This window comes from Lithobates pipiens, unplaced genomic scaffold (assembly GCF_037356315.1).
Source record: "Lithobates pipiens isolate NorthernLeopardFrog02 unplaced genomic scaffold, aLitPip1_a1.2 Scaffold_23, whole genome shotgun sequence".
In the NCBI taxonomy this organism is placed as follows: Eukaryota; Metazoa; Chordata; class Amphibia; order Anura; family Ranidae; genus Lithobates; species Lithobates pipiens.
This window is the reverse complement of record NW_027507785.1, coordinates 112,204,473-112,228,933: the sequence shown is the minus strand read 5'-3', so window position 1 is coordinate 112,228,933 and position 24,461 is coordinate 112,204,473. Positions and strand designations below refer to the sequence as shown.

The 24,461-nt window shown below is 45.6% G+C and overlaps 1 protein-coding gene across 1 annotated transcript in view; it reads left to right on the top strand.

Moving 5' to 3' along the window:
* Nucleotides 1-24,461, top strand: part of LOC143927813 (inter-alpha-trypsin inhibitor heavy chain H3-like) — a 357,183-nt gene that overhangs the window by 184,882 nt on the left and 147,840 nt on the right. The window contains exon 10 of the mRNA XM_077452197.1: nt 6,129-6,254. Coding sequence (XP_077308323.1) covers nt 6,129-6,254 — 126 coding nt within the window. The remainder of the gene's footprint in view (nt 1-6,128; nt 6,255-24,461) is intronic.

Genomic DNA, 24,461 nt, shown 5'->3' with positions numbered 1-24,461 from the left:
ATGCTCCAGTGTTTTAATAGGGACCCCCGTATAAAAAGCATAAGGGTCAAGGACCAGTACTGGGTGGCAACGTACTTAGACCCCCGGTACAAACACAAAATGGCGGAAATGTTACCGCCGTCGCAGAGGGCTGTCAGAATGCAGCACTTCCAGGCCTTGCTTCGAGAAATGCTGTATTCTGCTTTTGCGTGCGCTGGCAGAGAAGCAATTCCCACTCCCAGAGAAGGAGTTGCGGGTACCAATCCAACAGCGCCTGCAAGAAGAGGCCGGTTTGAAGATGTGTTGGTGACTTCGGATATGAGGTCATTCTTTCAGCCGACCCATCGACAGGTGTCATCCGGATCCAGCATCAGGGAACGCCTAGACCATCAGGTGTCTGACTACATTGGGTTAACGGCCGATGTGGACGCTCTGAGGAGTGATGAACCCCTGGACTACTGGGTGGGCAGGCTTGACCTCTGGCCAGAGCTTGCCCAATTTGCAATCGAACTGTTGGCTTGCCCCTCATCCAGTGTCCTGTCCGAAAGGACGTTCAGCACAGCAGGGGGGATCGTGACCGATAAGCGTACTTGCCTAGCTCACGACAGTGTTAACTACCTCACATTTCTAAAAATGAATGAGGCATGGATCTCGGAGGAATTCAACACATGTGACCAGTAGACCATGTATATGTCTATAAACAATTTTTTTAATCAAGCACACAGACCTTCTTTCTTCATTTGGCTCACTTTCTTGTCCCAAAAAAGCACACCGTACTATATGCCCCTACCCTCCTCTTTGAAGAGGTTGAGCGGTGTCATATTTCTACTGGGGCTGCTTATGAGGGGATCACACCATCCCTGTTCTGTGCTGACTTCCTCCTGGGGGTTCTTATTATGAGGGGATCACACCATGCCTGTGCTGTGCTGAGTTTCTCCTGGGCCTGCTTATTATGAGGGGATCACACCATCCCTGTGCTTTGCTGACTTACTCCTGGGCCTGCTTATTATGAGGGGATCACACCATCCCTGTGCTGTGCTGACTTCCTCCTGGGGGTTCTTATTATGAGGGGATCACACCATGCCTGTGCTGTGCTGAGTTTCTCCTGGGCCTGCTTATTATGAGGGGATTACACCATCCCTGTGCTGTGCTGACTTACTCCTGGGCCTGCTTATTATGAAGGGATCACACCATCCCTGTGCTGTGCTGACTTCCTCCTGGGGGTTCTTATTATGAGGGGATCACACCATGCCGGTGCTGTGCTGAGTTTCTCCTGGGCCTGCTTATTATGAGGGGATCACACCATCCCTGTGCTGTGCTGACTTCCTCCTGGGGGTTCTTATTATGAGGGGATCACACCATCCCTGTGCTGTGCTGACACTGCTGAGTTTCTCCTGGGCCTGCTTATTATGAGGGGATCACCCCATGCCTGTGCTGTGCTGAGTTTCTCCTGGGCCTGCTTATTATGAGGGGATCACACCATCCCTGTTCTGTGCTGACTTCCTCCTGGGGGTTCTTATTATGAGGGGATCACACCATGCCTGTGCTGTGCTGAGTTTCTCCTGGGCCTGCTTATTATGAGGGGATCACACCATCCCTGTGCTGTGCTGACTTCCTCCTGGGGGTTCTTATTATGAGGGGATCACACCATCCCTGTGCTGTGCTGACACTGCTGAGTTTCTCCTGGGCCTGCTTATTATGAGGGGATCACCCCATGCCTGTGCTGTGCTGAGTTTCTCCTGGGCCTGCTTATTATGAGGGGATCACACCATCCCTGTTCTGTGCTGACTTCCTCCTGGGGGTTCTTATTATGAGGGGATCACACCATGCCTGTGCTGTGCTGAGTTTCTCCTGGGCCTGCTTATTATGAGGGGATCACACCATCCCTGTGCTGTGCTGACTTACTCCTGGGCCTGCTTATTATGAGGGGATCACACCATCCCTGTGCTGTGCTGACTTCCTCCTGGGGGTTCTTATTATGAGGGGATCACACCATGCCTGTGCTGTGCTGAGTTTCTCCTGGGCCTGCTTATTATGAGGGGATCACACCATCCCTGTGCTGTGCTGACTTACTCCTGGGCCTGCTTATTATGAGGGGATCACACCATCCATGTGCTGTGCTGACTTCCTCCTGGGGGTTCTTATTATGAGGGGATCACACCATGCCTGTGCTGTGCTGAGTTTCTCCTGGGCCTGCTTATTATGAGGGGATCACACCATCCCTGTGCTGTGCTGACTTACTCCTGGGCCTGCTTATTATGAGGGGATCACACCATCCATGTGCTGTGCTGACTTCCTCCTGGGGGTTCTTATTATGAGGGGATCACACCATGCCTGTGCTGTGCTGAGTTTCTCCTGGGCCTGCTTATTATGAGGGGATCACACCATCCCTGTGCTGTGCTGACTTCCTCCTGGGGGTTCTTATTATGAGGGGATCACACCATCCCTGTGCTGTGCTGACACTGCTGAGTTTCTCCTGGGCCTGCTTATTATGAGGGGATCACACCATCCCTGTGCTGTGCTGACTTCGTCCTGGGGGTTCTTATTATGAGGGGATCACACCATCCCTGTCCTGTGCTGAGTTTCTCCTGGGCCTGCTTATTATGAGGGGATCACACCATCCCTGTGCTGTGCTGACTTCCTCCTGGGGGTTCTTATTATGAGGGGATCACACCATCCCTGTGCTGTGCTGACTTCCTCCTGGGGGTTCTTATTATGAGGGGATCACACCATCCCTGTGCTGTGCTGACTTCCTCCTGGGGGTTCTTATTATGAGGGGATCACACCATCCCTGTGCTGTGCTGACTTCCTCCTGGGGCTGCTTAAGGTGCTGCTGTCAGTGCTATATATCACGGTGCTGGTGTGAGTGCTTAATGTCACGCTGCTGATGTCAGTGCTCTGTCACGGTGCTGCTGTCAGTGCTGTATATCACGGTGCTGATGTCAGTGCTGTATGTCACGCTTCTGATGTCAGTGCTCTCTAACACGGTCCTGCTGTCAGTGCTGTATATCACGGTGCTGATGTCAGTGCTGTATGTCACGCTTCTGATGTCAGTGCTCTCTATCACGGTGCTGCTGTCAGTGCTGTATATCACGGTGCTGATGTCAGTGCTGTATGTCACGCTTCTGATGTCAGTGCTCTCTATCACGGTGTTGCTGTCAATGCTGTATGTCACGGTGCTGGTGTTAATGCTTTATGTCACGCTGCTGATGTCAGTGCCCTCTATCGCGGTGCTGTTGTCAGATGACTCTATCACGGTGCAGGTGTCATTGCTGTATGTCACGCTTCTGATGTCAGTGCTCTCTATCACGGTGCTGCTGTCAGTGCTGTATATCACGGTGCTGATGTGAGTGATTTATGTCACGCTGCTGATGTCAGTGCTCTCTATCACGGTGTTGCTGTCAATGCTGTATGTCATGGTGCTGGTGTTAATGCTTTATGTCACGCTGCTGATGTCAGTGCCCTCTATCACGGTGCTGTTGTCAGATGCCTCTATCACGGTGCATGTGTCATTGCTGTATGTCACGCTGCTGGTGATCATCTCCTGCACCCTCTTCTTTGCCTACCCTGGTCCCTGACCTTCCCTCTCCTCCATTTCCTTCATGCGCTCCACAGTCCTGAATTGTCAGAACAATTTCCCATATAAAAAAAGAATGCTTGTAGTTATCGATCCCAAATTCACCTCATACATGTGTTATGTCATTGGCCATGTGGTGCGACTATGTTTGCCCAGCTAATAATTATCTTGTGGCTGCAAATTTGACCTAAAGGTTTGCGAAGTTCGCCTCCCATTGAAGTCAATGGGGCCCACCGCGAACGTTCGGTTTCGCGAACGGTCGGCCTCGTTCGCGGTCCGCGTTCGCGAAACGTCTCATCGGAAGTTCGTTCATTACTAATAGAGAATAAGTGTTAGACATGTGCGATTAGTTTTGTACGAATCAAAAATTCGTACGAATTTCCGTACATTCAGGAGGATCCGACATATGAATTGCTGTGCTTCCGAATTTTGTACGAAATACTAAATTTTGTTTAAGAATTTTGGATCCAAATTCCGTTACAATGGAAACGTGACTGGTGTTTTGTTGACCAGAGGTTTTCTTCTGCTGCTGAGTGAAGGTTTGAAAAATTACCTTTTTTAATATGGGAGTGGGAGTCGATGGGAGATTCAGAATGTTTGTTAATTATGATTATTCGTTATGATGAAGTTAAAAACCCAGGAAGTCAGCACAGTACAGGGATGGTAGAAGCCCTTCATAATGAGCACAGCACAGGGATGGTGGAAGCCCCTCATAATGATAAATTCATCATATGGAACATTCATAATTGTTACGAAAAGTTAAACCTAATGAAAATTCGTATTTCATATGAATTCAAATTGAATTTCGGCACACAAATTACAAAATACGAATTAATGGCTAATACGGAACAAAACAAATTTATTGACCGCGCACATGTCTAATAAGTGTCACAGAATTCAAGAAAGTACATGACGGGAATCTTCACAAAGTTTACTTAACTCAAGATCTTTCAATTTAATAGAAATAGGCAATAAATCATAGAAATGCAATATGGAAATACAGTATCTCACAAAAGTGAGTACACCCCTCACATTTTTGTAAATATTTTATTCTATCTTTTCATGTGACAACACTGAAGAAATTACACTTTGCTACAATGTAAAGTAGTGAGTGTACAGCTTGTATAACAGTGTAAATTTGCTGTCCCCTCAAATTAACTCACTCAACAGCCATTAATGTCTAAACGCTGGCAACAAAAATAAGTACACCCCTAAGTAAAATTTTTCGAATTGGGCCAAATTAGCCATTTTCCATCCCCGGTGCCATTTGACATGTTAGTGTTACAAGGTCTCAGGTGTGAATAGGGAGTAGGTGTGTTACATTTAGTGTTATTGCTCTCACTAGAAGTTTAACATGGCACCTCATGGCAAAGAACTCTCTGAGGATCTGAAAAAAACAATTGTTGCTCTACATAAGATGGCCTAGGCTATAAGAAGATTGCCAAGACCCTGAAACTGAGTTGCAGCACGGTGGCCAAGACCATACAGCGGTTCAAACAGGACAGATTCCACTTAGAACAAGCTTTGCCATGGTTGACCAAAGAAGTTGAGTATACGTGCTCAGCGTCATAACCAGAGGTTTTCTCTGGGAAATAGACATATGAGTGCTGCCAGCATTGCTGCAGAGGTTGAAGGGGTGGTGGAGGTCAGCCTGTCAGTGCTCAGACCATACGCGGCACGCTGCATCAAATTGGTCTGCATGGCTGTTGTCCCAGAAGGAAGCCTCTTCTAAAGATGATGCACAAGAAAGCCTGCAAACAGTTTGCTGAAGACAAGCAGACTAAGGACATGGATTACTGGAACCATGACCTGTGGTCTGATGAGACCAAGATAAACGTATTTGGTTCAAATGGTGTCAAGAGTGCGTGGTGACAACCAGGTGAGGAGTACAAAGACAAGTGTGTCTTGCCTGCAGTTAAGCATGGTGGTAGGAGTGTCATGGTCTGGGGCTGCATGAGGGCTGCCAACACTGGGTAATTACAGTTCATTGAGGGAACCATGAATGTCAACATGTACTGTGACATACTGAAGCAGAGCATGATCCCCTCCCTTTGGAGACTGGGCCAGAGGGCAGTATTCCAACATGATAACGACCCCACACTCACCTCCAAGATGACCACTGCCTTGCTATAGAAGCTGAGGGTAAAGGTGATAGACTGGCCAAGCATGTTTTCAGACCTAAACCCTATTGAATATCTGTGGGGCATCCTCAAATGCAAGCAAAGCAAATTTACACTGTTATACAAGCTGTACACTCACTACTTTACATTGTAGCAAAGTGTAATTTCTTCAGTGTTGTCACATGAAAAGATCTAATAAAATATTTACAAAAATGTGATTGGTGTACTCACTTTTGTGAGGTACTGTATATTTGATTTTACGTTTCGAACATTGATACACTTTAACTAATGCTGAATTTGAAATATGGTCACAATGAAACCATGGGTTATTAATAGGAACAACAATGACAGCTGGCTGCCCTGTTGTCTAAACATATGCACTAACAAAATTTCTAGCAGATTATTTAAATTAGCAAATTTTAAATGAATCACAATTTTTTTAATTTTTACAGCTACAAACATTAATGATCCAATGCTGAAGGCAATTGAACTATTGAATAAAGGATATGAAATGAAACAGGTTCCAGAGAGAAGTGCCTCTCTAATTATTCTGCTGACTGATGGGGAAGCTAACCGGGGTAAGCTAAATATTCTATAGGTTTATTTTTTCTGGTTTTATGTGAATTTGTCAACATTTATATTATTCAATAATTTTATAGAAATGATAAAGTACAATGGTTAAAAATACAGTAAATTAAACAGTAAAAGTTTCCCGGGTCATCATCGTAACAGCATTGTGAGGTCTTCAATACAGCTAACAATAACAATGCAAATAACCTTTATGCCGTGTGCACACGACCAGATTTTTCGAGGGACTAGGTCTGACGGTCTTTCTGAACGAATGGACTTGGCCATACACAATCACACCAAAGTCTGACGGATTCGAACATGATGACGTACGACTGGACTAGATTAAGAAAGTTCATAGCCAGTAGCCAATAGCTGCCCTAGCGTCGGTTTTTGTCCGTCGTACTAGCATACACACGAACAAATTTCTCGGTCCGGCGGAGTTCCGGTGAGAAAATTTAAAACATGTTCTATTTCTAAAGTCCGGATTTTTGGCAAGCAAAGGTCCAATGGAGCCCACACACGATCGAATTGGCCGACTGACTCGTTCCGTTGGACCTTTGCTGTCAAAAAGTCCAGTCATGTGTACGTGGCATTAGAGAAACAAACCATGGCATGGAAGTGTCCTCAGAAAAAGGTTATGATCATTGGCAAAGGAGACAGATATACATTTGGTCCACAGGGGGCCAATAACACAGCAATCCTAAGCATCAAGTTTATTATAGAAACGTATTAAAGTGTTAATTCACACAGTGAAGGGGAAAATGGAGGAAGGATGGAAGGGGACAAAAGGGTGGAAGATATAGGGAAAATCTAGTGTCTACTTGCCTGAGAGTATAAAAACAGTCAGAGCCACCTGAAGCTAGGGTGACTACATGTTCTGGATTGCCCAGGAAAGTCTCGCATTTTGCAGGTCTGTCCTGGGCATCTTTTATTCTGGGACAATGCAATGTCCCAGAATGAAACTGACACAGGGAGCCTTCTGGAATGCAGGGAACAAGGTCGGACTGAGCCGCCGTAACGCTGGCCCTGGCTCCGCCTCCACCTGAGACTCTACTCCTGGCCACTGGTTGCTAGAGCGGCCTGGAATCTAGCAACCAGTGATGTCAAGGCTGTGACTCCCTGCTCAGCATTCAAAGCGGTGGAGAATTTATCTTTCTCCTCCTCCACGCCTAGTGCTCATGGGACCCATGTCATGGAGATTCTGTGGCAGTGGGGTGCAGGGCAGTGGAACTAAATCCGCCAATCTGGTGCAGACAGCAGCAGGATCTTCACAAAATGAGTGGGCGGCCCTGGCTGCTGTGAGGAAGGCAAGCAGCACAAGGCTGGCAGCTGGCTAGAACCGAGAGCCAGGGAGAAGACCTCCCTGCCACCCTGACCTGAGCAGCAGCGGGTGCAGCATCCCTGGCGCCTCCCAGAACCTGCGCTCCTTTTTCAACCTTCTCTCAACAGGAAGGAAGACAGAGGACCCAGAGGACGGCTGGGAGCTAGGTGCATCACACACACCCACAGACAGGGGCTGGGACAGAGGGGCACAGGAGGGACTGCAGGCAGGGCTAGGGTGTCTCTCTCACTCCTTCTCTCCCTCCCTTAACCCTTCTCCCTCTCTCTTCCACCCTCCTCTCTCTCACCATCCCCCTCGCCCCCTCTCACCCAATTCTCTCCCCTCTCTCTCACACACCCTACTCTGTCTCACCTCTTCCACCCCTCTTTCTCCTCACCTCTCTTGCATGCAGGCAGGGGGAACCATGTGAACACTGACAGATGACAGCAAGTGAGAGTTACTGATCCCACCACCCCCAAACACTGCCACTGAACCCATTCCTCCAGCAATGCCACTCACCTTCTCCCCACTACTGCCACTGGTCATATCCTCCTAATGAAGGACTACAGGTCCCAGCATGAACCCATAAGATCTAAGGGGTTACATCCTTAGATCTCAGGGGTTAATGCTGGGACTTGTATTCCTTAAATTTTGAGGGATGTGACAGAATGAGCCCCTCAGAGCTCGGGATGTGGATCGCTTACCCAACTAGTGAAGGACTGCAGTTTCCAGCATGAACCCGTGAGATCTAAGGATGTGACAACCCAAAAATGAAGGGTCTGCAGGTCCCAGCATAAGCCCTCAGAGCTGAGGATGTGACACTTCCACCCCTCCCCCCAACTAGTAAAGGACTACAGGTCCCAGCATGAACCCGTGAGATCTCAAGGGTTAATGCTGGGACCTGTAGTCCTTCAATTTGAGGGAATCACATCCATTAAACAGGAAAATGTGGGGCAAATTTGCATGGGGGGGGCGATTTTTGTCTTGCCTAGGGCAGCACAAAACCAAAATACACCACTGGACACAGCTGTTCTAACGATGAGCTGAAGTTGGAAACTGTCACTCCTTTCCCTCCTGCACGGCTATCTTTACCATAGAGTGCTAGGAGGAAGCGACATCACTTATAAATTAGGAAGGCTAAGCCCAGCTTGGTGTTTCACGACATAAAGAGCAAACAGATCCTCTGTTTTTCCACATCCAATGGTCTTTCAGCAGCGTCTGTATGTGCGAATATCCTCGCATAAGTATATTACAGCAAAACAGACACTGGGGGGCATCTGACAACATACATTAATAAAAATTTCCACAACAGCTCCTCCTCTTTGTCATATGCACCCATGTGTCCCTCAATGAATATTGATCTTCTTACACCTGGAAATTTATCAGTCCTTACAGTCCATAAAAAAGGAAAACACGGCTTGACATGTAGACTCTGTTCTTCAGGAGGAATGACTTATAGGGAGGACACAACACAGTGAGCTGTAGTAATCGTCAGTCGTTCTGGGATCCTCTGTGTCTTGTAAGTGGGTTGGGCTTCGGTGCGTCTCATCTCTGTGAGGAAGATGTGATCATCTGCTCGGGCTCTGTTCACTCGTCCAATCAGGCAACAGGAGCACCTCATCACGACATATAGAAGGTATATAAATAAATAAATACTTCCTTCAACCATGATCCGATGGAAAATAAAAAATCTACCAAGTCACTCAAACCCTCAAAAGTATTCCAACCTTCACTAGCTATAGCTCTGGCTTTGTCTTGCAGGGATATGAACCTTATCCATATGGGCCTGAACTTTGTCACTAGTATCCCCAATCCAGGTATAACAATCTTTACTTATGAATTCCCAGAAACCCCCCTTGGACTGTGGGAACTTCCTTGTAGCTTCAACAGTTACATGAAACATCCCATCCTCAATGGATGAGAAATTGTTCAATTGTTTCATAAGCTCAAGCCCCCACCATGTACAAGCAATTCCCTTCCAGCTGTCCCTGCCATTCTTACCGTCTCTCATGCCATCAGATCCTCACGAACAGCCGAGACATAAGATACTCAGACGAGTTTCACCAGCACACATGAACCTCTTGCCTAAGGGGAATTACCTTATAAGCTATAGATCCGCATTAATACCAAACTAAAGTTGTAGCACACTTGTGGGCTACTTAGTTGTCCTGATACCAAAGCTGGTAAGAACCAGAGCTATTGTTAAAATTATAATTCATTTTACCCTCTAGAAATGTATCGTTAAATTCTATTGACAAGTGTCCGTTTAGATTTTACTAGTTTGTCAAAACTCCTCACACCAATATGAACATCACATATAGCATGTACCGCCGTCATCACTGGGGTACTAGAGCTCAGTGAAGATTCAGAGTAGACCCAACCATGTGTCCTGTTCACTTTCTTAGCTAGTTGGAAAATACACTTTAAAAAATATAAACAAAGATACTCCTCATCCTTTGATGTAGTTGAGCAGCTTCTTGCAGTGGCTGGACTGGTTTCGTCCCCCAAGCTTCTTTACAACAACCCAGTCACCTGATTAGAAAGAATGTAAACTGGTTATTGTGTCAGGGTCCAGGAGGGACTCATGAACTCTGTGGTGTACCTTTTGAAGTTCATGTTACAATGACTGCACCTACCCCATCAGCTGAGAATGTTGGCAGCTGCTGAGGAAAGTACAACTCTGGTTTTGGTTGACCTCCAAACAAACCTCATATGGCAATAACCCAGACATGTGGGAACTTAAAGGGGTTGTAAAGGTAATTTTTTTATTTTCTACATAGGTTCCTTTAAGCTAGTGCATTGTTGGTTCACTTACCTTTTCCTTTGATTTCCCTTCTAAATGTTTTTTTTGCTTTGTCTGAATATCTCACTTCCTGTTTCTCCTCAGTAAACTTCTCACCATCATCCGAGCTGGTGGTTAGTCAGCCAGAACAGCTTACTGAACAGCTTACTGAGGAGGAACAGGAAGTGAGAAATTCAGACAAAGAAAACAAAGAAAAAAAAACATTTAGAAGGGAAATCGAAGGGAAAGATAAGTGAACTAACAATGCACTACCTTAAAGGAACCTATGTAGAAAATAAAAAATTTACCTTTACAACCCCTTTAATGACTGTGGTCACTGCATCTTACCATCTGGGGTGTAATACCTGGAACCACTGAAAAAAAGGTTCCTATGGGAGCGTCCTTCACCAGACTGCTGATTTAAATTCCATCAAAAGGAAGAAAGTCATGGAACCTGTCGTTCCTACTAGGTCACAAACTTGGCGAGAATTAGAGCGGTTAGTATTATTGGTTTGAAAAATTGTCAGTCTCACCACCATCACCCCCCCCCCCCCCCCCTTTTTTTTTCCTCCCCATTACAAACTGGAGGAAGGGTTTAGAATGGTGCAGAAAAAAAAACAAAAAACTCCTTGGACCTGAAAAGATACTCATAAACAAAATATTTAACCTGCAAAGTATGGTAAACAATATAACATTTGTGTACATTAGTAAATTGTCACTGACATTCCTCAAAACCGATAATAACTAAACCCTCTGTAACCCTTACTTTCATGTTCTTACTAAAATACAACAGCCACGACACATAAGAGGGTTGTCGCGGTGAGTCCAAACATATTCTTGTTATTACATACAAACAACGAGAAGACTAAAACGTGAGACAAACATTTAGATACAAATGTGGGGGAGATATTTCATAGTTCCCCCAAAAAAAATGAATACAACAAAACAATCAATCAGACGGAATGCTACCTTCACTCTTTTAGCAATAGAAAAAAATACAATGGGAAAGACACAAGAGCATCTCGTAATCTTGTATGGACCTGCCACACAAAGTCCAAAAACAGGCGTGATAATTTTTAAACACACAAACGTGTACTACACATCCATCAACTCACTCATTACAGATTTCTGAAGCCACAGCTGAACTACTATCAAGGTATTTTTATTCTGGGGACTCATACCTCCAGACCCACATTCCACTACAAATTACCACCAATGCACTGCGGGACCATTTAACCTGATAGGCCTCCAGCTGTAGCGGCTCGGAGACGACCTCCTTCCCGCAGTGTAACCTATACCGTCTTCCAGCCACCTTTGCTGGAATACACCGGAGGGGCACATACTACCGATGAGCCCCCGCCCCTTTTTATCACCTCCGTTTACTGCCACCATCAAAGACCACCATAAAAACACAGCCATAGCCTGAAACGGCGACCCCTTACTCTTGAGGGCCCCTCCACACCTACAGGGCCCTTTGGATCCCCTCCTGTAACCTCATCGACCACAAATGAATCTCCACATCAAAGAGATGAACTCCATCTCTCCTCAAATAGAGCCCCACGTTCGTCTCCAATTCCTTGTGTCTAATCACTATTCCTCCATTCTGTGCCACGAACCTTGCTACTACCTTGTTAATCCGAATGCGAGTTTTGCTAATGCTCGCCACAGACCTGGCCCAGCGCCATGTCGTCCTAGCCACTATGTCCGACCAAAGCAGGAAGGTATTAGGGAATACCATGCGCAAGTGCATAAAATCAGATTTGATGTCCGCCAGCAGATGCCTGACTGGTCAAACCCCCAAATCATTCCCTCCTGCATGGATCACCAATACATTGGGAGGTCTATCCAATTGAGCGCACCTCTCGATCTCTGGCACGACTCTGCGCCACCGCATCCCTGGCACTCCTAACCAGCGCACATATGCTTCCCTCCTTGAAATGCCCAGTTGCCTGCTATCTGGTCTCGCATCACCTCTCCTGGCCCCTCAACACACATAGGAGTGCCCTAAGATCCAGACAAGGCACACCTCCATCTGAAATGAAATGACAACAATAACGATACCAACACAATAAACCATAAATCCTAGCTTGTACTATCCATACCCAAATGTTCTTTGCTTACCCACAATCACCCCCCCCCCCTTTTTCTTATTCAACTGCCAATTGAGGCCTTATGTAAGGCCTGAATCTCCTAGATTCCCACCTCCCGAACCTACGTACTGCTGCCTCATCCAACCAACATCTGTCAGCTTCCATAGCTGCCCCAATGTGGAAGGAGTGTGAAGCATATGCTGCCCCATCCAATCCGGCTCTCTAAACATTTTCTAAACACTGCTATGAACTGAAATTTTGATAAATAGGACCTGTCCTCATGCCTCAGGAATGAGCCCCCCCCCGATCTGACCCACAAAAATTCACGCACCGACTCCACTGGGCACACCTCAGACCCTGGCAATGCAAACAACAACACTTCCACCCCTTTTTCTCTCTGATCTGTTTTTGACTTCCGTAATCATATGCAGACCCTGTTCCCCTCTATTCCAACATCTTGCCCCAATAGCCCCCCTGCCACATACTTTGAAGGACTTACCAGTTCACCTATCCGAAAAGCTCCGTAGAAGGCCAACAAAAACGCTGCTGTAAACAGCAGAACCTCATATCTTGATTTGCATACTGAACTCAACCTCCCACATTTTGCCCTCAAATTCACGAAAGTAACTGGCCTTCTCGCATCCTTCTTCATATGCCCCTTGCAGTAACCTTTTATTGCCTGCTTCACCCAAAAATCTTTAGTCCAATCCTTCCGCTTTGATAATTTAAAAAGAAACAACAGGCCTGCCATCTTCCGTTCAATGGAAGATACTGAAATCCCCTTTTTCATGTTCCTGGACATGAAGTACAGCACCAATAACTTCTCCTCTGACCCTTCCGTAGCAACCCCCGCTTCCTGCACAAGGGACAACCACTCCCATGTTGTCACCGTTTAATCTCAACTTCATGTTCTGACACGCTTCCCCCCACAATTCCATTGCCAGGACCACTGGAAAAAGTTCAAATAGGACCAGGTTGCGAAGGAACCCTGCCTCTACCCAGGATTGCGGCTAAGGTTCAGCGCTCCAACGCCCCTGAAAGAATGCCCCGTAGCCCATCGAGCCCGCCGCCTCCGTGACCTATTCCACATCAAAATTACTCACTGGACCAGACATACACACTGACCTACCATTGTAAGAGGCCAGAAACTTGTACCATACTTTCAAATCCTCCCTGTATTCCTTAGTGAGACGGACAAAGTGAGTCGCGGCCTTTACTCCTGCTGTGGCTGTCGACATCTGTCGGCAAAAAACTCTACCCATTGGGATGATCCCGCAGGCAAAATTTAACTTACCCAGTAACGACTGCAAAGTCCTCAATTGTACTTTCCGCAGTCCGTGAATCTCCCAAATTTCCTTCTGCAAGTCCTCCAACTTACCTCTTGGCAGGCGGCACTCCATCACCATTGAATCTATCACAATTCCCAAGAAACTAAGTTCTGTCACCGGGCCCTCTGTTTTTTCGGCTGCCAAAGGCACCCCAAACTTGCCTGCGATGTGCTGCAACATGGATAGTAAAATTGCACACACAGCTGAGGCAGGGGAACCAATGTACAGGAAGTCATCCAAATAATGTATGACTGAATGCAGGCCCGACACATCCCTAATCGCCCACTCCAAGACAGACCATGGACAGACATTCATCCACATAAAATTGCTCCTGCCAGCAGCAGCCGGAAACTATGCGGATGCACCGGCAGTAAGCGGAACGCAGATTCTATGTCCGTCTTTGCCATAAGTGCCCATTGACTCTAGCGCCTAACCCATCTGACGGCCACTTCAAATGAGGTGTAGGACACTGTGCATGCCTTCGGGTCAATAAAATCATTAACGAGCCCCCTTTTGGGAAGGATAAGTGATGAATAAGTTGGAACTTGTTAGGTTCCTTCTTAGGCACCACCCCCAGCGGTGAAACCACCAGGTCTTTTAATGGCTTATTTGCAAATGGCCCTCCCATGCAACCTAAAGCCACTTTTCCAAATTTCTCCCTCACCACCCCCGGATGTTGTAGAGCACATTTCAGGTTCCTAGCCATCGGGGGAACTACCTCCAGTGAACAAGGAATCCTAAAACCATCCCTAAACCCCACGTAAGGAGCTTCGCCGCCTCCCTGTCCGGATACCTACTTAAAAAAGGCTGCATCCTTGCTTCCGTCACCGGTGTCCTCCCTTTTGTGACCAGGCTCTCTGGCACGCTTCCCTCTCTTGAAACACCTGGACAGCGTATGTGTTCCTCCACACCCTGAACTCTCATGTTTAAACTTGCAGGACCCCCCAAACTTGCAGGAGCCCTCATTATATTGCCAGCACAACCCCCACTTTTTTCCAACCGGCAGTCCAGAGGTATTTGTGCCCCCAATCCCCCCCTGAAGAAACTGAGGGGGGGCCTTCGCTGAAGAAATAAGCCTCATCCATAGGCTTATGTCTTTGTGGTCCCAATGCAAGGACAGCCGTACTGCTCTGCATTGTCAGAACTGCTCATCATATCTGAGCCAAGCCGTACCCCCGTATACCGTGTGCCTCCCCGACCGCATCCATGTAGCAGAACAATGCAGAGAAATGCTCGGGGTTCTTCTCCCCTATAATGCTATCCATAATGTTGAATGCTTGCAGCCAGTTGGCAAATGTACGGGGAGTCAACTTGTGCCTTCTCTTTTCCTCGTCCTCCCTCTTGGAGTCATCCGGTTTCACCCTGTCCAAATAAGTTTTTTCCAAAAGCAGTAGAGAAAATATCTCCACGTATTCGTCTTTGCAAATCTTATCCTGGACCTCCTGTTTAAAAAAAACAAACAAAAAAAAACCTGACGTGGTGAGAGTGCTATGGATACATATGTGATGCTTTGCTCCTGCCTTGCCCTCTCCATCCCATCCACCCTGCTTTGCTTAGCTAAGGAGATTCAGATACATATAGCAACTGTGCTTTATTGTACTTTGACTGCATTTACGACAAATATTCACACTCCGCTGCTCAGCCGTTTATTTATCAAAGCTAACCTGCAAATTATTACAGAAGGAACTGCTAATATCTATGGAATAAGTATTGGACTGTGCACTATTATCTGTTTCTAGGTTGCTGGACTGCAGTTTTGCTTTGCTTGACCGCACTGTTTCACCACCTATACACTGAAAAGTAGCCATATGCCTTTTTGATTAATAGCTACAACTAGCTGTATTTATGTGTGTATTTGTGGATGAGTGCTGGTGAGGTATGTGCGTATGTGCAGCTGCACTTCTTTTTAATAAGGCAACGTTGTCTTTTTTCATTAATTTTCTGTGGCTTACATATGTAGTGGTCTCTGTTTTGTTGTGCTATTAAAGAGGAAGTAAACTCTCCCACTCTGATGCTTTTTTCATTTAATAAGTAATTATCAGACTATAGCCACTGTAATCCAGCCCAAATTGCACATTACTTACTGTTTGAAGAAACTTTGAAAAACTTGTTTCCAGGGGTTCCACAGTGGAGTGTATTTCCGCCCTTACATTGAGCACTTCCTGTACTGTGAACCAAACCTCCTTCTCAATCCAACATTTCTATGGCAACCCCGCTTCCCTGTTCATAGCTTACTTGTTTATTTCATAGTATTTATTTGTGTCGATGTCTAATGTTTCCCTTTGTCAGACTTATCAGCTTCAGCTGATAAGACTGCAGTAATGGCTGCAGTTTAGACTGTATGTGAGGTCACATGGTCACATGGTGTGTAGGAGGAAGCTCTGAGTGATTAGCAGAGTTCAGTGTTGTGCCGTAGGAAGTCCTGATAACAGACAGATAAGACATAGAGAGTGTGCCTTAAATCAGGGTCTGATCTGGGCATGCTCAGTGACTTCATTTTACAGAACAACAAGGATTACAACAATACTAATACTAGTAAGGAGATATCTACAAGCAGTGTTCATTAGGGTTTTTTATGCTGATTTACATGGGACAAAGTTGTGGGGGAGGGTTTACAACCACTTTAATGTCGTTTTCTGTTTTTTTGATATTCATTAAAATTTAGTAATCAATTACAGGACTCTCATCGCCCTTCTTGGGGGAATCTTTTTCTCTGTTTTGTCCCCCTCTATATGGGCTGCGACCTGGCTGTGCAGCCAGTTTGGACACCTCATGGCTGCTGCCAGCCTAAGCCATGCTAAGATGCTGTTGACATCAAAGTTGTGGAGGAGCATTGAAATAAACTGCCTCCTCCTTCAGCTTCCTTCTCACAATTACCCCGCTTTAGCTCCGCCTCCTCTTAAATATGATCACTCCCCCCTTGAGGTTGTTTGCTCACTTCCCCTCCCCTCTTCCTTTCACACCCCAGATTAACCTCTTAATGTGTCTCTTAACCACTTTCAGACCGGAATAATTTTCTGGTCAAAGACCAGACCACTTTTTGCGATTCGGCACTGCGTCGCTTTAACTGACAATTGCGCGGTCGTGCGACGTGGCTCCCAAACAAAATTAACGTCCTTTTTTTCCCACAAATAGAGCTTTCTTTTGGTGGTATTTGATCACCCCTGCGGTTTTTATTTTTTGCGCTATAAACAAAAATAGAGCGATAATTTTGAAAAAAACGCATAATTTTTTACTTTTTGTAATAATAAATATCCCCCAAAAATATATAAAAAAACATTTTTTTCCCTCAGTTTAGGCCGATACGTATTCTTCTACATATTTTTGGTAAAAAAAATCACAATAAGCGATTATTGATTGGTTTGCGCAAAAGTTATAGCGTTTACAAAATAGGGATAGTTTTATAGCATTTTTATTAATAATTTTTTATTATTTATTTTTTTACTAGTAATGGCGGCGATCTGCGATTTTTATTGTGACTGCGACATTGTGGGGGACCCATCGGACATTTTTGACACATTTTTGGGACCATTGTCATTTATACAGTAATCACTGCTATATAAATGCAGTGATTCCTGTGTAAATGACACTGGCAGTGAAAGGGTTAACCAGTGGGTGGCAGTGTAGGGGTTAAGTGTTCCTAGGGGTGTGTTACTAACTGTGGGGGGGTTGGGCTTTCATTTAGTGTACACTGATCTCTGCTCCAATCACATGGAGCAGAGATCAGCGTCACTAGTTGCTAGGCAGAATGGAAAAATGTTGTTTATACAGCATTTCCTCCATTCGGCCGCTCCGTGAGACGATCGCGGGGATGCCCGCGGCGATCGAGTCCGCGGGTCCCGCGACCGGACTCACGGGGGTCCCGACCAGCACGGGAGCGCGCCGCCGGCAGGGCGCTCCCGATGGCACGGCGGCAACGAATATTGGACGTACATGTACGCCAATATGCCTGCCCGTGCCATTCTGTCGACGTACATCGTCGTGCGCTGGTCGGGAAGTGGTTAAAGACACACTGTCATGCCCAGCCCTGTACTTCACTTCCTTGCAGTCTCTTTTGCTCCAGGCCTCACTGTTTCCTCTGACCACATATGCCAGTTTTTAAGGGGTCTAATGGCCTTAGCCCCATACTCAGATTTCATGTATTGTGTAGCTGTCTGACTGGGGTGCATGGACGACCCATTGCCCATGTCGATTCAAATCCCTTTTTTGGCAGACTCTGCATCCAGAGAACCCTGCGCTTTACTTTCAGAGCGGCTATTGTTTACACCTTTATCACTATAACTGACCCCGCTTCCCCATTATTGTACACGGCCTGAGCGGGGCTGCTAGCATACTACTACTCTGAAATTCTCCGCTATTCAAAACAATCTTATGGCTTCTATCTGTACCTAGATATTACAACAATAACTTGGATGCCTCCTGTTTGCTCTCTACCCAAAACTACACCAAAGCATAAACCTTAATTAAATTTAAAAATCAAAATGATTTTGTCATTCCAAATACCAGTCAAAAGACCCCCAGCTCCTCCCACCAACTTCCTGTTGTACATCACATAATATAAATGAATAGGAAGAAGGAGGGGAGGGGTAAGCCCAGTCTCATACTATGTCCATCACTACATTAAAAAAATAAAATAAAATCTATGGTGCAACAAAAGCCAAAAACTGAAACTCCTGCAAAAAGATGGCTGAAGGAGGTCAACCAAAGCCTTTCCCTTCCACTGCAGGCCACAATCAAAAACAAAAACACACTGTTTTAAAAGTACAAAAACTTAGTCAAAGCTAGCAAATTCAGTGCAAAGTAGAGCAGTTTCACTGCAAAGTATGTAAAAAGTAGAAAAACAGAAAAGATTGAATTCACTTAAAAGGAAACGGTGCCTTAAACTGCACCTCTATAAAACCAGAATAGCAATTCCAAACACAGCGGACACAAAATGGTACTTGCCACTGCCACATGGTGACTACAAGAATGGAAAATGGCCAGCGAAAGCCAGGCCACAACAAAATGGCGCCATTAACACCTTAAATGCAGTTTGTTGATCCCTCCAAAAACAGACTTCGTCACTAGAAACAAACTTCTCTAAAACAACTGGAATAAAAACTTAAATGATTCTACTGGGAATGGAATTCATTACAAAACAGACTATATTTCACTTGAGACTAAAATCAGCAGAAACAAAATGGCAGTTGCAGCAATTGAAAATCGGTCCACGGCAAAATGGTGGATGAAATCCGGACTACAGAAAAATGGCTGATATTAACAAATGAAAACCAACACAAACCAGGATTTCTTCCTACAAAAACTGACTATACAATTGAGACACCAATATTAACATTTATCCAAAAAGAGGGGAAAGGGACCCTCTGGATCTGAATCAATTGTGTCAATATATGTGAGAAATAAGTGAATAAAACAATAAATATATAAATGTGTGAATGGTAGTGATAATATTAATACGTACAACTAGTAAATGAATATATATAGACAGTGAAGTGTAAAAAATGGGAAAGAAAAGAAATATGAATCAATTCCACTGAAGTAAGAGAAATCAGTGATAATTATTTATATGTTTTTTGAGTGTTGTAAAATGCTCATAAAGAGTGATAAAGATCGGCATCCACTAATCTCCAAAATGCAGATTTTCTGGTAGTGTTAGTGTAGACTGTCAAATGATAATTCATAATGTGAAAGACCAGTGTAAAACCGTGGAATTAATGACATTATCCGAATGACGAATAGTCTACATGTGTGGAGATCCCAGGACTCCAAGTGAATCACAGCCGTCAACTGCTAGCAAAATTGTACATACACCAACCGATCTTAGCCTTCATCGGTTATAAAGATAAACACAAACAGATAAATGATTCATCAAATCATAATCATAAATTCATTCAACATTTACCATTATATTTTCAAAGCTAAAAAACACACATTATATATAAAATCATTGACGTTTCAAAGCAAACCTGAATCAAATTGAATAAAATGAAATAGGATACAATAAAATAAAACAAAATAATATAAAGTCCGGCTATGAACTTTAAACACCCCTGAGAGTATAAATGCTAAATGGTCATTACTAAAAATGTAAGTATACTTGTCCAAAAAATGAACAAGTAGGCACAAAAATACTCGATGTTCATGACAATAAGAATAACGGTGTAGCGTGGGTGAAAGACAAAAATTATATAAGTAAAGGAGACAGCCGGACATGAAAAAAGAAAGGGAAAAAGAAAAAGAAAAAAGGAGAACTTAGGAACCCTTTCGGACGATGGAGTAAGCACTAAAACAACAATCGAGTGTTAGTGAATACACTCATGAAGAAGTAAAAACTGCTGACTGAACAAGGCTTATACCATCGCTAGCCGACCCTAACATAGATATTCCATTATGATCAATACTATAATTTAATAATCCAAAGGCAGGTGAGGAAAGGAGAGGAGGAAGCTGAGACAAAGGCAGTCTGAAACCATGGATAAATCAATGTAAACTTATACACTATCCCTCATATTTAAACTTAGAGAAAGATGTCAATAATTTATGTAGATGTATGAGTACAGAAGCATTTGTAAATCTCGATAGTGGTGTGGTGTAATAATAATTGCGAGCACATGCACATCAAAACGCCATGTATAAATTGTAGTATATAGTCACGGTGTGTATAGGCTCACTTACATCTAGGATGGACATGTAAGTCACTAGGGATGGCCGAACTGTTCGCCCGGCGGTCGGTCCGCGGCGAATTTCGGCTGTTCGCGGTCCGCCCGATCGGCGGACTATTGCCGCTGTTCGCCCGGCGGACTTACGTGTTTACTGTGTAAAAGAACTTTGACCTATGATGACACATCCATCATGGGGTACAGGACAGCCAATTGAGACATTACAGCACATGGACACTTGGATATTCCCCCTAACTTATAAATAGACCCGATCCGGCGGCCATTTTACATTCTTTCTACTGTCACTATAGGGAGAGGTTGCTGTGTGGAGCAGGGAGAGACTGCAGTGACCCAAATCGCTAGCTATTAGGTCCACAAAAGTTCTTTTAAGGACTGGTATGGTATAGGTGTAGTTCAGGATATAGGTTTGAGGCACTGCTATTCAAGTCATTGCTGCAGCAGATTGTCTTTTGTCAGTGCTGAGAGAGGGACAGGTAGGACGCTGTGTGTTGCAGAGAGGGACAGTCAGTTTAATCATTAGCTGTTACTATTAGGTCCACAAAAGTCCTTTTCAGGACTGGTATGGTGTAGTAGTACAGGATATAGTTTTGAGTGTTATTCAAGTTATTGTTGCAGCAGCCTGTGTTTTGTCAGTTTAAATAGGGACAGACAGGAAGCTGTGTGTGGCAGTGAGGGACAGCCCGTTTAATCAGTAGCTGTTACTATTAGGTCCACAAAGGTCCTTTTCAGGACTGGTATGGTAATAGGGTTGTACACGTATAATATTCTTTCTTCTAAATATAGAAAGAATATTATACTTGACTGCTGCCCTTCTGCTGCAGTAGTCCTTTATGAGTATAGGGACTGAGGTACAGTCTGAAAATCACAACCTACTAGTTCCACAAAGGTCCTTCTAAGGACTGGTAAGGTATAGCGTACTAGAGTATATAGGGTTGAGTGGGGTACAGTCTGCTAATCCTTAAGGACTGGTATAGGTCCACAATATATAGGGTTGAGGTGCACTACTGCTGACTGCTGCCCTAGTCTGCAGCAGTCCTTTATGAGTATAGGGACTGAGGTACAGTCTGCTAATCACAACCTACTAGTTCCACAAAGGTCCTTCTAAGGACTGGTAAGGTATAGCGTACTACAGTATATAAGGTTAAGTGAGGTACAGTCTGCTAATCACAACCTACTAGTTCCACAATGGTCCTTCTAAGGACTGGTAAGGTATAGCGTACTAGAGTATATAGGGTTGAGTGAGGTACAGTCTGCTAATCACAACCTACTAGTTCCACAAAGGTCCTTATAAGGACTGGTAAGGGTGTACTATTTGGTGTACAGTATATAGTTATGTAATACACGTATAAAATACTTGCACATATAGAAAGCATAGTATAGTGTGTTTCCACTGTGCAGCATTGTGACTGCTGAGCGGTTCTGCAGCGATACTACAAAGAGTGACAAACGCAGTCCAAAAAAAAAGTATTGTAACTGGTGTGATAGACCAGTGGCCCCCAAAAACAACAGATTGAAGCAGGGTGTTATATACCTTCTTTCACATACATACTGCACGTCTCTAGAGAGTTTTGTCACAGGGTCATTTAAAAAATGACAGGCAGAGGAAGAGGCAGGCCCTTCCGGAGAGGTGGTAGAGGTAGGGCAGGAGCAACAGGCTTGAGCCAAAGTGGGAAATTGCAGAAGGTGCGTGCGATTACGTCAAAGGAAGCACCAGAATTGGTTGAGTGGCTCACTCAGCCTTACTCTTCTGCACCCTACTCATCCTCTCGATCTGCACCCTCTTCTTCACTCTCTGCTATGTGCACCCCCAAAGACACTATCACCAACAACACCACCACCACACCACCACATACCTTCCGCTTGAGTCACAGGAATTATTTTCCGATCCATATCAAGACATTTCTGATGCGCAGCCACTCTTGGCATTGGATCAGGAAGAGGAGGTAGCAACAACCGCCACTCAGCAGTCTGACGACAGTACCCAGATCAGCCCAAGGAGGAGGTGTTGTTGCCTACTCCGAGATCTCTAATTATAGCGGTGGGGAAGGTGGCGTCGATAATGACATGTCTAGTGATGTCACGTGGGTGCCCACAAGAGAGGAAGAGGAGGGGAGTTCAGAGGGAGATATGGACCAGCAGATATGGAGGAGAAGCAGGAATAACTTACATTGCACAGGAGGGACAAAGCAGACTGCTAATGTATCAGGAGCGAGGCATCAATCATATACGGTCACATCTGGCGCTCCCAGGACGCCGGCACATGTCTCCGCAGTGTGGGCTTTTTTTAACGTGTCCACTGCTGACAATAGTGTTGCCATCTGCAATCTTTGCAGTCAACGGATTAGTCGCGGTAAGCCCAACACTCACCTAGGGACGACCGCCTTAAGAAGGCACATGAGCTGCCATCACCGAGCCCAGTGGGAGCAACGGAACACACAAAGCCACACTCCAGGCTCTCACCGTCCAGCCTCGTCTTCTACTTCTCCTTCTCCTCTCTCCTCACAATTGTCCTCCACTCCACCTTCCATCACGCCAAGCTCACGTTTTTCTGCAAAAAGGCCGGCTTCCGCGGGCCTAATGTTCTAGCGTAAAAAAATGATGACGCCGGATAACCCTCTTGCCCAATGATTGACGGCTGGCTTGTCAGAACTGATAGCCCGCCAACTACTGCCATATAAACTGGTGGACTCGGAGGCCTTTCGAAAATTTGTGGCCATTGGAACACCACAATGGAAGGTCCCAGGAAGGAAGTATTTCTCACAGAAGGGCATCCCAGAGCTATATGGCCATGTTCAGCGGGAAGTGAATGTATCTCTGGCACACAGTGTCGGTGCCAAGATACATCTGACCACAGACACATGGTCTAGCAAACACGGGCAGGGAAGGTATATCACTTTTACTGCCCACTGGGTGAACCTTCTGACGGCCGTCAAGCATGTAACCCGTGGCACCCGTGTAGATTTGGTTTTACCGCCATGGATTGCATGGAGGCCTGGCTCTTCTTCTCCTCCTCATCCTACTTCATCCTCCTCCCTCTCCTCCTCGGCTGACTCCTCCTTTTCCACTGCTAGCGTCTCTTCCGCTGTGCCGCCCAAGCTCCCCAGAACCTATTCGACATGCCAGGTGAGACGTTGCCATGCTGTGCTGCGTCTGTTGTGCCTGGAAGCCAAGAGCCACACTGGCCCGGCACTCCTTTCAGCTTTGTGTTCACAGGCAGATCAGTGGCTAACACCGCTCAATTTGACAGTTGGTAAAGTGGTGTATGACTACGGTGCCAATCTGCTTAGTGCATTGAAACAGGGCAAAATTACGCACGTGCCATGCATGGCACACGTCTTAAACTTGGTCGTGCAGCGATTCGTTGTCAAATACCCTGGGGTCCAGGACATCTTGCGGCGGGCAAAGAAAATCTCGGCCCATTTCAGAAGATCTTACACGGCCATGGCTCGCCTTGCTGACATTCAGCGGCGACACAATCTGCTGGTCAGACGTCTTATTTGCGATTGCGATTTGCAGTTAACGTCTACCTGTATGAGCTCTGCGGCAGAACAGGTTCTGGGGAGCTGTTTTTTTTTCACCGCGCCAGTGGCTGCTCATGCGTGACGCATGCAGACTTCTGCGGCCATTTGAGGAGATCACCAAACTGGTCAGTCGCAGCCATTGCGTCGTGTCATTGATCAAGCTGTGGAGGAGCAGGAGCGGGAAGATGAGGAAGTCGCAACGCTGGATGAATTCCCAGGGGGGGCTACTCTATCTGAGACAAGTGAACAACAGGAGTCTGAAGAGGAGTCAGAGGAGGATGGTGCCGGGGCGGATGAGGAGGAGCAATAAGAGCATGCTTTAAACCTTTCTGGGATCCCTGTTGTGCATGGATGGGGAGAGGAAAATGAAGAGGACGACATTATCCTGGATGATGAGCAGGAGCCAGGCCACCACACCGCTTCCAATTTAGTGCAAATGGGGGCCTTCATGCTCCAGTGTTTTAATAGGGACCCCCGTATAAAAAGCATAAGG